At 40.1% G+C, this 18,858-nt stretch overlaps 3 protein-coding genes across 3 annotated transcripts; all 3 read right to left on the reverse strand.

Annotated features, from left to right (window-relative positions):
- Window positions 1–383: 383 nt before the first annotated feature.
- Window positions 384–2,886, reverse strand: kcnv2b (potassium channel, subfamily V, member 2b). Its single transcript, XM_087797166.1, has 2 exons — window positions 1,558–2,886; window positions 384–650 (listed from the first exon to the last, which is right to left on the reverse strand). Exons 1-2 carry the CDS (start codon window positions 2,884–2,886, stop codon window positions 384–386), a joined length of 1,596 nt encoding a protein of 531 aa, XP_087653292.1.
- A 1,513-nt stretch (window positions 2,887–4,399) lies between these two features.
- Window positions 4,400–15,560, reverse strand: LOC148088384 (transmembrane protein 150A-like). Its single transcript, XM_087797178.1, has 8 exons — window positions 15,465–15,560; window positions 11,963–12,241; window positions 10,312–10,359; window positions 10,123–10,209; window positions 9,915–9,982; window positions 7,022–7,149; window positions 6,559–6,738; window positions 4,400–6,135 (listed from the first exon to the last, which is right to left on the reverse strand). The coding sequence occupies exons 2-8, from the start codon at window positions 12,025–12,027 to the stop codon at window positions 5,836–5,838; spliced, it is 876 nt and encodes a 291-aa protein (XP_087653304.1). The 5' UTR covers window positions 12,028–12,241; window positions 15,465–15,560; the 3' UTR covers window positions 4,400–5,835.
- Window positions 15,561–16,305: 745 nt separating this feature from the next.
- rnf181 (ring finger protein 181) lies at window positions 16,306–18,838 on the reverse strand. Its single transcript, XM_087806911.1, has 6 exons — window positions 18,787–18,838; window positions 18,113–18,226; window positions 17,912–18,045; window positions 16,813–16,928; window positions 16,661–16,735; window positions 16,306–16,595 (listed from the first exon to the last, which is right to left on the reverse strand). Exons 2-6 carry the CDS (start codon window positions 18,196–18,198, stop codon window positions 16,536–16,538), a joined length of 471 nt encoding a protein of 156 aa, XP_087663037.1. The 5' UTR covers window positions 18,199–18,226; window positions 18,787–18,838; the 3' UTR covers window positions 16,306–16,535.
- Between the last annotated feature and the right edge of the window lie 20 nt (window positions 18,839–18,858).

The following is an 18,858-nucleotide window of genomic DNA, read 5'->3' on the forward strand; positions in this document are numbered from 1 at the left end:
GACACCTAAATAGTTTTTTATATTTTTTAATGTTTTGTATTTCTAAGCTTTTTCACGTTTGATACAAATGCCAGGTGAATAATTCAACTTTTTATTCCAAACTGTGTTTATTAAAACAATGTGAATATACATATAAACAGCAATTATTTGTGCTGGTTACTTAAAAAAAAACAAGAGACTTGAATACATGAAACAATCTTCATTCCACAGTGTTAACAGCAAAATAAGAGCAAGCAGTTGTTCAGCAATCGTGGAGGGAGGAGCTACAAGTGCAACATCTGATGAATGAAATGCACATAAAGGAATACAAAAGTAGAAAAAGAGGTGCTTGGATGCTTGGCTGCACTAATAATGCTCTAGTATAAGCAAGACTGGCTGGTGTTTCAGTCTGGATGGCAGTGACCGTTGCCAAAGCAGTGGTTGAGCTTCTGGACCGTCCTGTTGGTGAATCTGATCTTCCCCCTCTTCTTCTGAGACGCAGTGTACTGGTTGGCCTTGAGTTTTGAGTAGTAGTCGGAGAACTTGTTGAACAGGATGGATATGGGCAGACCGTTGAGGATGATTCCAAAAGCGATGCAGATGAAGGCAAAGAAACGTCCCAGTACGGTCTCGGGGTAGACGTCGCCGTAGCCCACCGTTGAGATGGAGACCTTAAATAGAGGGTGAGAAAAAATATAATTTATGTGTTTATACATCACCCTGCACACAAACGTGACTTTCACAGTCAGTTATTCAAAGATTTGAACAACATTGAGAACTCCTTAGAGAATTCAAAATAACTTTAGGTGATGGTTTTAACTCTGGATGTTGCCTTGTTTCTTACATTTATTAAAGGAATATGTTTGTTTTTTAAATATTTATATATATTTATTTTTTCATTCATTTTCTCACATGAATATTTTTATTTTACACCATCAACATCGGACAAGAAAGCGGCATCACTGGTAATTATATAATATTATAAAACGTATGCTGCTGAATTAACATTTTATTAAATGTTGTGATTGAGCAGTTGGATGTTTAAAAGATTCTCACCAGAATAGGTTCTGCCACAGAAATCTCGGCCAATCTTTCCAAATAGTGGATGCAAATGACGGCGTGATATTAATTTCCAAAAATATTATGCATCTAATATTTGGGAGAATCAGAGAAAATGTGCGTGGCTTGTAACACGGTGAAGACATATGTAGTAACTTGAGTTTGTGGTTTTTATAAATCATCCTGTAAAGACTAGTTTTGACAGACTGTAACCTCCATCTTTTATCTATTTGCGATTCAGTTACTTTAATCCGCAAATAAACCACTTCCATTGACTCAGATTAAACAATATCTTCTTTTCCCAGCTCACATAAATCTTTTTTCTATGTTTAGACGTCATCCTGCAGATCAACTATTATCGCCTGGTATTGCTGCCTCTTAATGTCCCATCATTTACTTGACCCTGATTATTTAGAATGAAGCCCTCAACAGACATGTGAGAATCGGTTACTGAGGTCATGGCTCCAACTGTTGACAAAAAAAACTTTAGTGAAGACATGTCCATGGTGTGGCACTTACAGCAGCCCACCACCAGGCGTGAGGTATGCTTGTGAAGTTGGTCTGAGGCATGTCGTGCTCCACCGTGTAGACCATGGCCGAGAAGCTGAAGATGCCCATGGCGATGAAGAGGAAGAGGCAGCCCACCTGCTGGTAACACTGGCGGAGGGTGAAGCCGAACGCCCGCAGACCAGTGGAGTGTCGCGCCAGCTTCAGGATCCTGAAGATGCGCATCAGCCTCATGATCCTCAACACCTGCCCCAGCTTCCCCACCTGCCCCACCGCCTGCATGTCGGCCTCGTGCTTCACGTAGTCCTCCTCCGTGTCGAAGAACTCCAGGATGCCCTGAAGGAACTGGGGCAGGATGGCGATCAGGTCCACCGTGTTAAGAACACTCCTGCCGAAGGACCTGAGGTCAGGAGTGGAGAGGAGACGGAGCAGGAACTCCATGGTGAAGAAAGCGATGCACATGGACTCCACGTACTCCCAGTAGGTCTTGCCGCTCAGCTGCCCACTGGCCGTCTTGTACTGCATCTCCTCCACCGTGTTCATGGTCATGGCCACCAGTGAGATCAGCACAAACAGACTGGAGGCCACGGCCATGAGTTTGGCTTTAACAGAAGAAAAGGGCTTCTCCATGAGGTTCCAGATGGCTCTCCGCTTGTGGCCCATGAACATGTCCTTGAAGAGCTCTTCGTTCTCCTCGATCTCCACCTCAGCCTCCAGCTCCCTCTGGATCTTCAGCTGATCGTTCAGCTCATCCTGCCGCTCCTCGAAGGAGATGCGGCAGCAGCGGTTGGTGTTCTTGATTCTGACGCCCCAGTAGTTGATCTCCTCCAAAAAGTTTCTGGGGCAAAGCTCGTCCTTGATCCAGAGAATGCCGGTCCGGTAGAAGTTGAAGATGCTGTGGAAGGTGTCAGGGTCGCGGTCGAAAAAGAACTCATTGCTGCTGACGATGTAGTCGTCGCACAACTCCAGCCTCATGTTGTGGTCGGTGTAGGTGGCCAGCCGGCCGATCCTGGTCTTGGGGTGCTTGGCGGCCATCTTGTAGGTTATCTGGAAGGGCTTCCCACCAACATTAATGTTGATCATGTAATTCTTGGACGGGGGAAGTTTGGACAACCTGAGCAGAAACCCTTCGTCCTCCTCATCGTCATACTCCTCGAAAACATCGTAGATGTCACGGCTCAGCTCGGTCATAGAGCTCCATGACTTCACACAGCTTTCCTTCGCCAGAGGGTAAACCACCTCTGAGGGTCTTCGATCGATGTCCGAATCAGAAACCTTGTAGTTGGCGAACAGACTCTGTCTCCTGTTCCAGAAGGTGAGCACCTTGCTGGTGCTCCCCATGTCAGTCCTGGCCGAGCTTCAGAGCCGACAGCATTACCTCGGTCTTAATGCGTCCGATCTGAGCATGCAGGCGCCTGATGGCCCCATTTATGTTGCTGACTGAGAGGATCCACATACTTACAGCACATCTAAAGACCATTATCCCCTCTTGATCTGCCCAACGGATATGACGTTTGCTAAAAGGTGAATATACCTCAGTGTTCAGTCATGATCACCGTTTACATTTAAACCTGCTTGATGATGGACTGAAATATGTCTGCATTACTTTGATTTTAAATATGAATACATATCTACAGAGCATTGAATCCCTACAGATTAAAGATGTGATGGAGGTTTGTTAAAGGAAGAAATCCCTCACTTGCATCTAAAAGAAACATTTCATGATCATTCACTGACATAAGATTCGTGCTGCGTCTGCACTGAGAATGTTTATAAATATGTTGAGGGTCATCTCAGACTGGGAACAAAGGGAGATGTTGATAAGGAAAGAGGATCAAGGTCTTAAGCCAGGGCTTACTTCCACCGGACAAGGAGGTGCATTATTCTGCAGACCTGAAATGTGTGTGACTGCAGTGTAATCTTGCGTCACCAGTGAAGTACACAAAACAACTACAAAATGGTTGAATGGTTCAACTTTGCTAACATGACAACCAGGTCTCCATTATTTTCTAATTCACATACCAACAATTTTGAGTTGGTGTGTCTGATGCCGTTCAAAATCAAGTTCAGGTCGCCCTCAGGTGTGAACCGAACTTGACATCTTAAAACAATTAGGGGTTTAAGTTATTAAGGCAGAGACATTTAAGTAGAGGTGGCACTCTTAACAGGTCGCTTTAAGTCATGGCTGTCAAAGACACTCCAGGCGAGGAGGATTTGTCATACGAGCTGCTTCTCACTCTGGACTCACAACTGTGATGACTGAAGGCAGACGCACCACAAAGCAGTCTTGCTTCACAGAATGACGCTAGAATAAAACACTGCTTTGTTGGGGTTCATGTAGCAGAATTGACACTTTTAGTCCGGCCGTTAGATGAGATTGAAACAAACCATCATGTCAAATTCTGTCCATAATAAGATCAGAAGTGATCAGTGACAAAAGGCCTGCTGTAGTTCAACTCTCACTGAAAATAATACAACTTATTACAAACTGTGCTGCTGCAGAGGCTTAAGAGCTGGTCATTGTTCTCCAAAAAGGATGAGTTCCTCCTGAATCAGAGGTTCTCAGACAAAATCTCAAATATATGTTAACACTTTCCATCTGCTACGCTTTAATATCCTTCCACATATCACTCCGCTTCAATCTTAGAGCTGTGATTGTTCTTGAAGCGTCAGCAAATATAGACCCTGCAAAGCTGCTTAACAATTCTAGAATGCAGTTATAATCCTGCTGTTGTTTTGATTCATGGGCTCAGATTCAACCGGAGAGTGTGATTTTGTCAAAACAGTTTATCCTTCCAAACCTACATTTTTAAACAGAATTTTAATCAATAGCCACAAAGAACAGTCTGAAAACTTTGATAATTAACCATTTTTATTTAATATTTGAATATAAATCTCTCTCAAATCAAAATACCCAACTAATTGAGAAATCATACATATTTACAGGATATATAAAAGAAAAGAAACAATCCAGTGCATCATGGGGAACTTTTCAGGACAACATTTCTACACTTTGCAGTCGGACATTTGCCCGCCTGCTTAGATCTCAATATTCCTGCAAATACAGTTGTTAAGTGACGCTTAATTTCAAGATAGCTGTGGAGAGTTTTGGTTCTGGTGGGGGTCCTCACAGACCGTTTTGGAAAAGAAATCTGTAGAAGCCAGCTGCCGTCTGATGTCACACTTTGACTTTGGTAACAGGATAGTAAGAAACACAAAATGCAAATGTTACGCGACAGATGTCTCCCAGCACAGGAGGAGCAGTAAGGCCAAACAGCAATGACACACTAATCAACAAAAGCAAAACATTTTTTGGCCAAAAGAAACAAAGTAATCTGAACAGTGGTTTGCTTGATCAACATCTCCACACTCGTGTCACATTTTTGCACACTGAGACTAACATGTTACATAGAACCTTTGAGATGGAAAAACACGTCCAGATTTCCCCTTTAAATGCTGTCACACCCAGGAAGGAGAAGAGGTAGACAACCTTTTGTATTGCTGATATCTGGTTTGGATTGACAGAAACACCTTGTGGAGGAGAGGAGAACACTGTGGACATGAGTTTGTGTGGCGATGTGCTCTCTGAATAACAGGAATTGGCAACAAAACGGCTGGAAAACGGGACCAATCCAGAGTGCTGACTGGATGTTAAACCCTCATACGTGACGTGACAGTTGAATAAGGCTTCAGAGTCCATTCTGGCATGTGGGGGGGGAGGAAGTTTTCACCCTCACACTGAACAACTTAGGCCACTCGATACAAAAATGTGCTCAGCTACATCGTGAACACAAGACTGAAAAAAGGCAACAATTTTGGGGTGACATGGAGATTTAGAAAATTTAAGGTACATCCTAATATCAGGGTCATGAAGAACATTCCATACTTCTGAATACATTTTTTAAAATAATTTAAATTTGCCATCAGAAAATGTGCAAGCAACTCAAAATACATTTGGGGGTACACAGCAGATCGTGGGCAGATTAACGAGGGACCTTCGAGGCCATGAATACAATGATTACTGGCAGCACTCACATTCAATAGGTTCTACTCACTACGCTGTTCTCCCTCAGTGAAAAGTGTCGTGCAGAAAAAGGGGCAGAATCACGAGACCCTTTAAACCGCACTTCCGGGTCAACCACCAGTGATGGACCAGAGTAGAGTGTCCAAGGGAAAAAAAAAAAAAAAAGTTAAGGGAATAAAAAAAAAAAAAAAAACACCCGTGTAGGCGACCGGGACCCCCCTGAGCAGACCCTCATGTCTCAGACTCATGTCCTAGCCGAAGCGGGGCTACAACATGGCGATGCTCTCTGGGGTACAGTTGAGGTGCGTGGAGGTGCTGCTGCCGCCCGGGGACTTGAGTCCCTTTGTCGTGCTTCCGAGAGCAGACCCCCGAGCTCTGGATCCAATCATGACCCCCGAGCCATGGAGGTGACCCTGCGGCAGAGCCGCCATAACGGTCTCGCTGGTGACGGTGCCAAACTCGTAGGTGAAGGTGCCGTAGAAGACCAGGATGTCCACGGTGAAGACCCACTCGCAGATGGCTGCTGCGTGCTGCAGGGTGAAGCTCTCGTGGATGAAGAAGATGCCACATGGAAGCGAGAGGTCAAGGACAGAACAGGTACATTTGGCTCTTTGATATAGATAATGGAGGACGGGCGCTCACCAGGCTAATCTTGTGACCTCAATATTTGATAGATAGCGAAATTCCTACAGACTTGAGTGTCAGATAAATTCTACCAAGATGATCTGTACAAATCCAAAGCTGTTGCAGCTGGTTCTGCACCAGTCACAGCAGATGAGTTTTGAACAGGCGTTTTCGGAACACACCCTCATTGAACACGGCTCCAGCCCATTGAAGTGGAGTTTGATCCTCATTGCTGATCAATTACAGAGCGCAGCTGCGTCTAGAATAGAGGTCACCTGAGGCCAGACCTCTTCAGAGTCCCTGATTTAATCAAACGTTTGATGGGCTGGCAGCACAAACATCAGACAACATCAAAAAGGAAGGATACTGAGCACCAGGGAAACCATGGCCACCAGTGCCAGAGCCACCCGGAAGTGTGCCATCCAGTAGTCCAGCGCGGTCACGGCCACGCGGTAGGTGAGCACACACTGCAGACACACAAACAGGAGCCCGGCTGGAAAGGCCACACCGGCTCCCACATAATGGAGAGATTTGGCATGATCCACCTGCCAGAGAGAAACAACTGATGACATCTGACAGACCGAGCAGTTACACGTGCAGCCTTTTGAATCACAAGCAGAGACAAACATCAACATAAAGAGTGTTGTTTTAAATGTATATACCACAAGTTAGCTTTGTTGGTTTTGACTAACAATTCAATTGAAAAGATGTTATTTAGAGATTAGAAAGTAGATTTATGAATCGTGTATTTGTACGACTTCATAATGGCGTGTGACCTGCAACCTGCATGAGAATACAGAATTAAAGCCAAAAAAGTGAAACATTTACCTGAAAGTTTCCCACCATGACCAGGCCTACAGCGTTAGTGCAGCCGGAAACCAGAGCGCTGGTGTTGACCCAACATCGGTGGCTGTGTTCTATCACCTGAGCGTAGCGTAGTAGACACACCATCACCACTGTGAGGACAGGAGCAAAAAGCACTTTGTATTGAGTTTTTGAATCACATTAAAGCATCACTGTTGAGGATTAAATGTTGGTCAATGTTGCCACAGTACAGATGTGAATCTGGAAAAAGCTCCATTTGTTTCCGCTTTTCCTTCTGAAAGCATCAAACGTCTCAGTACTTGACTTAATTGACCGACTTTAAAGTCGTTTGTTGGTCAAAAACGAGCAAGAACATGTTTAATAATAATGGAGTGCTACTGAAAGTCATGACAAAACTAAACCACTTTTTTTTTTTAATTAAGCTGAAACTGAATTAAGATGAGAAAATGTTCCTTGACATACAAAGCTTAATTAGAGGCAAACCAGACACAAGGCCGGAGTTCTATTGCACAGACCAGTTGGCACAATCCCATGATAAATCATCTTTATTGGTTATTGTTCAGGGGAGAAAAAACATTTCCACTTGAAAAGAAAAAGGCTGAGATGTGCACATCTGGACAACGAGACTAAGCACACCAGTTAAATATGCAACATCAGGTGTAATATATAAAGCTATTAAATATCTTCTGTACAATGATATCTGCTGTGTGACTAATGTTAAAGTTTCCATGAACTCTCAACGTATTAAAGGATGGGATCAATCAAATCCAGGCAGACGTGAAAAACAGTTGTGTACTGAAAGACTTTAACGCCACATCACTTCATAACATGCAGATCATCAGGATGATTCATTGGCATGTGGGAGTTAAAACAATGGAAATGCAAGAGGTGAGTAATGAATGGACAGCAGAAGAGATGTGTAATTAAAGAGGAAGAAAAATGGGGCAGAGGAGAGCAGTAATAAACGAAGACAGGATGAAGAAAGGAGCGAGGCCACAGCGGAGGGAGCATCCAAGGGACAGGGCAGTGGGGGGGAGTAGAAGGGGAAACCACATTCATTATTGATCAGAGAGCACAGAAATATATCCAGCTCCCCTCATCTGCAGCCTCAGTGGGTGACGTCCGCAGACACCGCCCGTCTTAGAGGGCACATGGACTGCCGTGGGACTGTGGACTTTCTAGACGTCGCCATCAAGTCTAGGCTCAATCCCATTTATCACAGAGACGAAACATCCTCAAGGGAAAACTAGACGACCCCAGAAAGATCAATGAAAGGATGCATTATGATAACAAGTCGGCAGTTTGTTAAAAGATCCTTCTCTGCTCTTTTAAAAGCTTTGCTTTTATTGGGTTTTTTTACATTTCCGACACATGAAGTGTGAATATACAGTATGTAAATGTGGAATGTATTACTTTGTACGTATACAAATAAAATGTTAATCTTGAAATGTCGTACATCACTGCTTTTAAAAACATATATGAATCATTTAATAAATTGATTCAAAATTAAAATATATTTCAGATGTTGTTTAAAATGCAGACCATTATTAGCGAAGTTCAGATTTGAAACATGACGCAGTTTAACATCCTTATAAAACTCACTTATATTACTGCAAATTGAAACGTCTCAATCAAATCTTTTTTAGATTTGTGAAGTGAAAAGCTTTGGTTAATGTAAGGAACGACATCAAGAGCTTGATCAAAAAATGTTATCTTGAATTTGGCCTTCGTGTCGAAATTGAAAGGTTTGTTGGGCTAAACCGACATATTCCCTTCTGATGGTCAACTCATGCTGCCGACATGCCACACGTGATCATAAAACAGAGATGTGCCACGGAAGCTTCATGAAACAATTAGCCTTTTTTTAAGTTGCTAGGTAGCACCCTCAGTTTAAAATGATGATTGGAACCGATGTTCAAAACATTAGATTAAGAGCAAAGAGACATATAGTGGACACTGCTTTATGAAGCTTCATCAACACATAACTACTGTATTCATGACATGAAAAACAGATGCCATTATTATAAAGCAAATTAGGTAAATAAAAGTGGAAACTTTGATGCAGAAAGATTTTGCATCTAAAGCACCTAATTAATTAATCTAATTAACCACACCCCCTTAATTGTTGTTGTCTAAGGCAGATAGTTCAAGGTTCAACGAGAAAAGACACATAATGCATGTGGCCAAACACCAGACCTCGTGAGTCTAACATTGAATACATCAACATTAAGTGAATTAATTGATAAAATTGAAATTTGGGCAAAGCTCCAACACTTTAAACAGTTGTTTTGACATTTTCAACTACTCCGTCCCAATTGTTATAAGTACTAGGGTAGCACCGACAAGAGCCGAAATGGCTTTTTTATATTTTTTCTTTTTAATCAGCCGAAAACCACACTTTATTACCACAGCTAAACATATAGATATATACCTTATATCCCGAAGGAGATCTCCAGAGGGATTAATAAAGTCAATCTAATTTATTTATTCATTTTTTATATATATATATATATATATATATATATATTTTAGATGCATAGGAACTGCAACACACTACAGTGAGAACAGAGCTATAATCAAGCTAATACATTAAATTGAAATACTAACAAATTCACAATTTTATTTTTTTTTCTGGTGCAAAAAGTGTTGGCATTGTGGGATATGTATTACAATGTATTGGTCATCATGTCGTGGCAGTAATGAGCCAGCCCTGTACAACCGTTTGTCACGATGTAGTTCACACACCTGTAACTTTCACATACTGCACATTCTCATGCACTCTCAGCAGGAGGGAAAATTAATGCATCTTTCCAGTATGGAAACTGCTTTCGTGTGTAGATGGCCATGTCATCTAATTGTCATAAAATATTCATGTGTGCAGTTGACTCTTACTTACCCATGAAGGCTCCAACGTTTCCGATCAGGCTGAACAAGCAGCTCTCTGGTGGGTAAGAACCACATTTACTGTAGGAAATTCAAAGACATTCATTTGTTAATTGCCATGAGCTTTTAAGCAAAAACCGTCAATTTGAACCAATTAAACTTGGGGCTCATTTATGTCCAGTGATCAGATTATCTGCTAAGGAGGAGGAGGGGGAGGAGACCTGATGAGGGGGATGTCCTGAATGGTGCAGCAGGTCTTGGGAAAGCCTGGTCGGGGCAGCTCTTCTGTGCATGTAATGTTGTATGTCCTGTTGCAATGACACAATCGGGTCAGTTCCTCCGTCCACAGAGTCTTGGATCACAAATCCAACGTTTCATAGAAATCCCATCAAGAGTGAACAGACGCTCACCAGTTCTCCACAGGACAAACATGGTGATTCATTACAGCCATGGCGTACCTGCAGGGTGACGGCACAAATGTCAAATGTTAAAAGGCAGCATGAGCGCAGATAACCAGTCAGTTACACAACGTGAAGCTTGAAAATGAGAAACCTAGTTTGAGATGTAGGAATAGAGCTGTGTGTTTGCTCTGCTGTGGTCGGCGAGCTTTGTGAGGAGACGAAGCGTGAAGCAACACATTGTCTGTGTTTACTTGAGGGCAAGTCTCACTGATACAGCAATGATATAAGCAGTCGGAGCTCACGCTACTGCTGCAAACTGTGTTCAGGAGAAGGGCTGGAACATTTGGGAATTCACATAGGCCACATATGAACACTTTAACTAGTTAAGAGAGAGAGATTCAAAATGAGTATATACAACAACATTTTAAAAAAATGTATTCCCTTAAAATTCTTAATTTCAAGCATTATTCTTAGATTTTGAACGATATTAAAAGCTTAATTTCTTAGAAAAGGGTGCATAAGGCTTATAATTCAAGACTAATACTAGTTTCATTGAAAGGTCAACAAATTACGATTGCTCTCACGTGACCAGATTAGCCCAAAATATCCGTTTAAATCTTCTGAACTTTTATCGTGTTAAAGATTACAAATACGGCCACCCAGCTTAGAAGACCTTTTTTAATGCAACACACATATTCCCAACAGTCCCATAATCCTTTGAAAAGAAAAACTAAATATAGTAGTCATTTCCAAACAATTTACTTACAATATTACTTCCAAAAGTTTTTGAAGCTCGATTCATTTGTGGTTTTATTGACAGTTTTCCAATCTTGTTTTACTATGTGGGAGCAGCATTGTATTCTCCTCGGTGTTGTGTGGATGCTGTTGTCGTTTTGATTCAAAACACAACCCTCCAAGGTTTGGCCATGAAACTTTGTGCTATGAAACTGATGTTCCTGTTTACTAAATGTTCCACAGCACTCCACCAAAAAGACAAAAAAAAGTGTCCTTCACCAGAGTTTCTCCGAATATTTTTACACCAACGATCCTTTGTTTGTGATAAGCGACTTCCTGAAGATAGTACAACTGTAGTGCATACAGATACTGCTATACACTTATTTTTAAAATGTGGATAACATGGCAACTTTTAGGAAGAACTTCCTGAAAGGTGCTAAATACAAATATTATTACAGTAGCTATTATAGTAGTAGCTGTAAAAATATAGAGTAACACAATTTACCTATTAAAATGCAGATCAATAATTCGGTCTCTTTAAGGGTCGACAGTGAAGCTATATATAGCTGAAAAGGTTTGCTATATAATTATTTTATTCTCCCAGCATCTACAAAATATTAACCTTATATTCTCTAGATTACATTCATTATTTTAGAAACTCCTGAGAGAGCACCGGAGTGCATGCATTAGGATTTTACATATTTTTTTGGTTTAAAACACTAATCATTTCTGTAATATTTCATCTTAAATAATGTTTCATAGGAGGTAGTAAGTCATTATGGAAGGAAGGAATCATTTAAGACCCAAATCATTATGTTATGTCCCTGTTAATCTAGCTAACTTGGCCAGATAGAGGTTTGATTTCTCAACTTAATATAATTGAAAACCCATTTTAAATTGAGATGATTGTTGTGACAGCACTCACACGATCCATATTCCTGTGATGGAGAAGGCAGACAGGCTGACAGGCAGGACGATCCAGGCAGTCATTGGGCTGGCAGTGGTCTGGCTCTGGTCCAAGCATGGGGTGAGAGGGGAGCTTCAGGCTGGAGAGGTGACACGACAGGGGGGAGCAGATGGGGTGTGGGCGGGGGTGCGGGATCACCGGCACACAGGGAAACACACAGGGAGGGGGAGGGGGCATGAGAGGACAAAAGGGGGAATGGCACGGATCTGCTCCAGGAGCCCTGCAACCAGCCGCAACCTGAGAAGGATTACAACACAAGTTCATCAAAATCATGGAGCGACATTTCTTTCTAAAGTTTTTAACGGAATGTTAGAAATTTGGCGTGTGTTCTTATGACAAGTCACATCTCACATCTTTACTGTCGGAGTTTTGCAGCTTTATTTATTTAGTCTGGTATATCTAAATGACAAAAAACCTAAACAAGATTCAGCAGCCACTGATCTCATTGGTCAATCATATGAACACTACAGTGCAGCTGCTGAGGTCTCATGTGACAAGAACTGGTCTGTCCAGGTCCATCTCATCATCAACAACATGGAGAGGGTTAACTCAAAAGTTTCAGATCAAATCTTTACCCTATAACTTTAATATTTGCAACCATTTTCTTTGCGTGAACATCGTATATTCTGTGTACATTGCGAAGGAATGTCAATATACCCTATTTTATTATGCAGACTTTACAGGTTAAATTTTAAAAAGTGGTTATGTAACCAGTGCTTTTTTATGGACAAAAGCAAACAGTGGTTTGTCTGCATGCTGTTATATGAACAAAGCAGCTTTTTGTGAATAAGAATTCACTTTTATTTTATTAAAGTTTAATGAAAACATAAAAATTGTGCTTGTTTTTAGATGTAAGAAGAAACTGAAGTCACATACGTTTAATCACAAACACAGTGATGACAATCTAATGTTTGTAGTGGAAATAATGACCTTGTTGAGGTATTCTACCAAATTCTTTCTCACGTTTAGATGCTGAGCTCATCTTGAAACAATCATGTTAATTCATTAATGACAGAAGACTTTTTGGGGGGACACTCAAAACCCTGCATGTGTAAAAGAAAAACTTAATCTATCTTTATACACTCACAAAGTACACATTGAATCAAGTTTCTTTAATAAGAGGTGGATACAAGCAACTTAAGCCAATGTGTCATGTACCCAGGCAACGAAGGAATGATTTTAATTCACCACAACAGTAAAGTTTGTGTACAAATATCCCTTGTGCAGTCTTCTCTTGGCAACTCTTGGTAATACAAATAAATTACATTTCACCTTTGTCCCGAGTATATAATCTGATATTATCCACCAACTCTTTAAGATTTGTCAAACAAAATAATTAAGACTGCAGTACTATTGTGTTAGCTGATCCTGCTGTATATATAGATCCGGCCCAGTTGTAAATATAGAAGAGCATCAAAACTGACTTGAAGGACATTTCTCTGCAGCATGAGGACACAACGCCTCATGATATGTTGTGTTTTAGCTGATGCTACATGACACAGAGGGTGGACACTAACAAAGGAATAAGTCAAATTTCTCACAAAAATATCTTTGACCTGCTTACTGTTCGACAACAGTCACACAAAGTACAACAACTTCACCAAGAACACAATGTAATATAATGTCAGGGATACAATAACCATTTTGACAGCAGGTAGGCGGACGTGTGACACAAGATATGATTCAGTTTACACTTCCAGTCATTGTGTGTCCACCACTCGAGGCGTACACATACTCAAATAAGTCATCCTGAATAAATGAGACTTTTCTTACAAGTTAAACACACAGCAACATCAAACAGATCTTGAATCGTTCATTTCTCCTCTCCAAACCTGTAAATAAACTTTTATTTGTCCCATTGATGTTGTCGTTTATTAGGTCGTCTAAAGCCCAAATTTGTATATTGATCGGATGCAAATCACGTTAATCTGTTGTCCCTCATCAGACCACTATGGTCGGCCATAGCTATTATCCATTTGGATTGATCATCAAGTGATAATCCAACATACATTTACTCCATATAAGTGCTAGAAAAAAACATTTTTTTTTTTTACTGTAAAGTAGGCATTGAGAGATCAATTCCAAATATTACAAGCCGTTTTAAATTCATTTTAGATGGGTTTATTAAACATTGCTCTTATAGACGAAACAGCTGGAATAGACGAGACATGGGCTGTGTCTCAAATGACATACTTCTCTTAGTATACTAGAAGTTAGTATGCATCAGGATAGTGTACATACCAACTAGTACGCAAATTCTTAACAGATAGTATGTCTCAATTCAAACACTACCGCTACGCACTAACTGGAAATGACGCCACAGCTTCTTCTTCTATTTAATGATGTTTCAACCAGCTGTTTGAACGCTATCGCCGACACTTGCTGGCAGCACGTTTTGCAAGTTTGGAAGAAGAAATAAAGAAAAAATTATGAGAAACGAAATATTCACGAGATATTTACACCGGTTTCAGCAGCAAAGACGCCTCATCCTCCTACTGCTGGCTGAAAATGCACCGGTTAAGTCAAGTCAAGTTTGTGGGCGGTTTAGCCTCTTAGTACACCAATTTAGTGCGCCATGCACCCTAAATTGGTGTACTAAGAATTGAGACGCACTTACGCACTAAAAATACTAACTTTGAGCACGCAAGTATGCGATTTGAGACACAGCTACGGTGATGGAAACGCTGATCAAATCAAGTCAATAACAGACAGGTGCACAACACAATGACACAATGACCCTGACAACGTATTTACACACATTATCCACAGACAAATGAAAACAAGTCTAATGCAATCATTTGCGTTTTGAGAGAAAAAAATAGTTTTATGTCATTCAAGTATATAGAAAATTGTCATTTCATTATTTGAAACTTAACTTGGAACTTTGGCTAAATGTCTTCTATTACTGCCATTTGAAGATTTTTTTTTTAAATTAAGAAATACTGATAATAAAAAAGGGGGAAAACGGCCAAATTATTAAAAGTTCTCCGTTTAAAAGGTAGCAGCACTTAACTTAAATGACAAAACGTAAACGCCATCTTTTCAAACCGTATTGCCATTTTTAACAGGGTTTGTTGGAGCCTGGAGTGTGCAAGAGTATACATTGAATTACTCTAAACGCCCCCACAAGTCGTGGCCATTCGTGGCAAATGTTGCATTTCTCAAGAATTAAATATTATGTAGAAAACAAGATAACAAGTCAAAACATATGTCAGGTATTCGGTTGTAAAAATAAAGCAGAAAAGGCGGAGCATCAGCTCCACATCCCTGAGTCCCGGCTACCGTTAGCCCTGTTAGCGGCTGCTAGTTAGCTTGAGCTCCCTCAGTTCTCTTCGCTTGACACTTCCCGCATCTCGATTTCCGCCGACACAAGTGCTAAGCAATCCTTTATATCCATCGGAAAAACAAATGTATCAATCCAAGAGACCAATTTGATTTGTAACCGTTAGTTTACACGTACCTTCAACTTGCAGGACCCGCACCAGACCTCAACAACCTTGGTTTCCCTTAAAAAAAAACAGCGTTTTCTTGGCAGATGATGCTCTCCTTAAATGACTTCCGCTCTCTTCATTTCAAAATAAGACGGAAAAAAATCGCAGTACAACTGTATCCACAATTAATGGATGTTAAAAAATAGTAAAATAGTCATGTGATTAAACACATGAAAATATTAGAACAACTATAATGTGGCGAACTAGTAAACCAAGTTGTTTTTTTAAAATCCGTTTTATATATTAATAATGTTGCTCTAGCGTTTATCGATGATATTTTTACTGACATCTTTTTTAATAGATGCTCTTATTTTAGCTCAATCTGACCAGGATGAATTCCGAAATCACTTACTTGGCACAAATCACGTCAACAGAAATATAGTTTTGTTGGGGTAGTGTACACTCTGACCCCTGACCACAGTAGAACTGTAAGTAGAAAATATTCCACCCAACTCCCTCATTTATTAAAAGCAGAATAATTATTTTCTTGTATCCACTTCTTCCACATATCCGGTTTCGGGTCGCGGGGGCAGCAGCTAAAGCAAGGAGGCCCAGGCTTTTCTTGACCCAGCTCTCAAAGGTGTTCCCAGACCAGCTGAGAGGCACAGTCTCTCAAGCTTATTAATATTTACTTACAATTATTTAAGAAAAAAAGGTTTCAGTTGAATCACAAACCACACAAGTCAAATTTCCGGTCAGGGTGCACCAATGAACCCTGGTTTGACCACAATACTGCGAGTAGAGGGACAAGGAGAAGCAAAGCTTCTTGATAAACCTTATTTATTCTCAACATTTTCTACAAATACAAAGCACTTCCATACAACATTCTCTTTTTACATCAACAACCTGATAAGAGATTTTTTTATTGTAATGAAAATATCTTAACTTAATAATTAACGTTCACGTCGTTTCTCGTTTCTTGTCAGTGAAATAGGAGAATGTAGACACACGGTTTCTCAAGTAAAAAATGTTAAAGAGTGGTTTGTTCCCACACTTTTAAAAACATCTCTGAGTAATTTTACATTTGATAGCTAGAGCGATCATGTGTACATGGATCCATGCAGGTCCTCCAGTCTGTGCTCTCGCTGTCTTCTTCTCTCCTACAAACACAATTCAAAACATTAATTACAAAATTATGATGCCTCTCGTGCAAACCATCACCCACTTTATCTTTCTTGAACTCTTCATAATCTGGATTATCTGTGGGTAGTTCAAGTCGACAGAGGGGGCAGGAGTTGGTCTGGAGTGTGATGAAAAACAATCGTCACTTTGACTGGATATTTGATTGAGCATAGTAGATGATGAGTTGTGTTTTACTTTGCCAAGCCAAGGAAGAATACATCCAGAGTGGAACAGATGTTTACAAGGCATTTCCCGAACAGTCTCCTGCTCCTCAAACTCCAGCAGACAAACGGGACACTTCACTCCTTTGTCTGCAAACAAAAAGGTTAATTCAGAGCATTCTGACGTAAGATTTGATCTTGGAAAAAGATGTTTAGATAAAGATTCTTAAGAATGGGTCCCTTGTTTTCATTTATCTTCACTAGAATTCATGTTCCTTTCCTTATCAATGACAGCAAACAAACATGCCCGTTTTCTATCCATTTTGAAAAGGTCACCATCAGAATAATACTAACCAAAGATTTTAAATTTATGAGATTTGAATAATTTAAGTTATAATAAGAAATAATAAAATCGAATTTATGTAAAATATATGAATTAACGCCTAAGAAAAACACTTGGTTTTCCACAGTTACTGTCTTTGAGTATAAATCTTAGACTCTCAGAAAAGATTACATGCTCACTTGTTTATAACAAGCACAAGCAGTGTTTTTTTTTTTTTATTATTTTTCGATCTATCTATCTACATGTAGTTTTTGTTCATCATAAAAAACAAAACATCAGACATCTTAAAGTTGAACTCTGAAACTTGACAAAAGTTAGACATTGTCAACTTCACATTGTTGCAGCAGACACAATCACAAATTTGTCCTGAGTGTTTACACTACAGTGCAAATGATTGTGCTCCCTGTGCAAACATGGCTTCATCTGAGTTTGTTGATTTTATTCATATGTTGCAAAAATGTTTGTACAAAAATGTCTAATATACTATAAAAAAAACAACAAGGAACATAAAATGTTAGTCTTGCTTAAAACAAAACAATGAATCAGAAGTAGTTACACGTTTTTCAGAAAATATATTTAAAGTGTTTAAAACTGAGTGTCAAGCACGGGTGAGTTTAAATAGTCACTGCAAACATAGAAGGCAAAGTAAAAAAATATATATATTTTTTATTCTGCTTTGTTATGCTCATTTCAAACCCTAATGTACTTTTGGCAAAAGAAAACAACAAACAAATGACTAGTTGTTCTCTACACAAATTGTGGATAATATATAGTGAAAATGTTTAATTACCTGCTTGTTCTGCAGAGATAACAACTACAGACAAAGTCTGGACTGCAGTTTTAGCAGCAGGGGGTGGAAGACGCTGGTCCCAGTCCGTCAAGTCAAACCCAGAGTCTAACAAGTCCAGACCCTGCATGAGAGACCTGAAGACACACAAGCAGGGCAGCAGAGTTACAGCAGTAAAACCAAAGACAACCGAGGACGTCTCACCTGGCTAGTTCCAGAAGTGCATTTTGACGGTACTGCTCCTCCGGGTTGGTGGGCTCACAGTTGTGTTCATCAAAGTAGGACGCCATCCCGACCAGCCTGTCTTCAACTGTGCACCTTCAGCAAACCCCAGAGGAACATAAGCTAAAGATATTGTCAATGTTGCCATTTTCAAAATAAAGAACTACCTAGTTTTAATCTCTCAATGACTTCATTCGCTTTGAAGACCAGCTAACTAATAAGAAATATTTAAACATAGGAGGGAGCCTAAAATGTCCACACTTTTTTTTTTTATTCTACAGTGAAAATAGTTCATTATAAATATTATTAGAGAACTAACTACATGTATATTGTAAAAGATATACAGGGTGTTTAATGTAAACGTATGTATATCCATTCTTGCGTCATTAAAGAGCATTCCAGGGCTATTCTAAGATCATTAAACAGTATTATTACAGGGTTATTACAGCTTCTGTCCTCGCAACTCTACAGCTTCAGTCATTTTCAGTTCATCCGAACGTCCAGTTTCGCAAACAACACTTAAAAATATACTATTATTTAAAAGCAAACCCCAGAGTAGGCCGTTGGTCAATAACCTATAGCAAAAATGAGCTCGAACCTCTCATGAATTAGGTTATAATTCGTAATAATAAGGCATTTTTACTCTGGTAACTTACCCGGTCTCTGGTTAGCAACAACACACACAAGTCATACTTCCGGGTGTTCCTGCTGGTCACATGGTACATGGC

Source organism: Callionymus lyra, chromosome 1 (genome assembly GCF_982586985.1).
Source record: "Callionymus lyra chromosome 1, fCalLyr1.hap1.1, whole genome shotgun sequence".
NCBI lineage: Eukaryota > Metazoa > Chordata > Actinopteri > Syngnathiformes > Callionymidae > Callionymus > Callionymus lyra.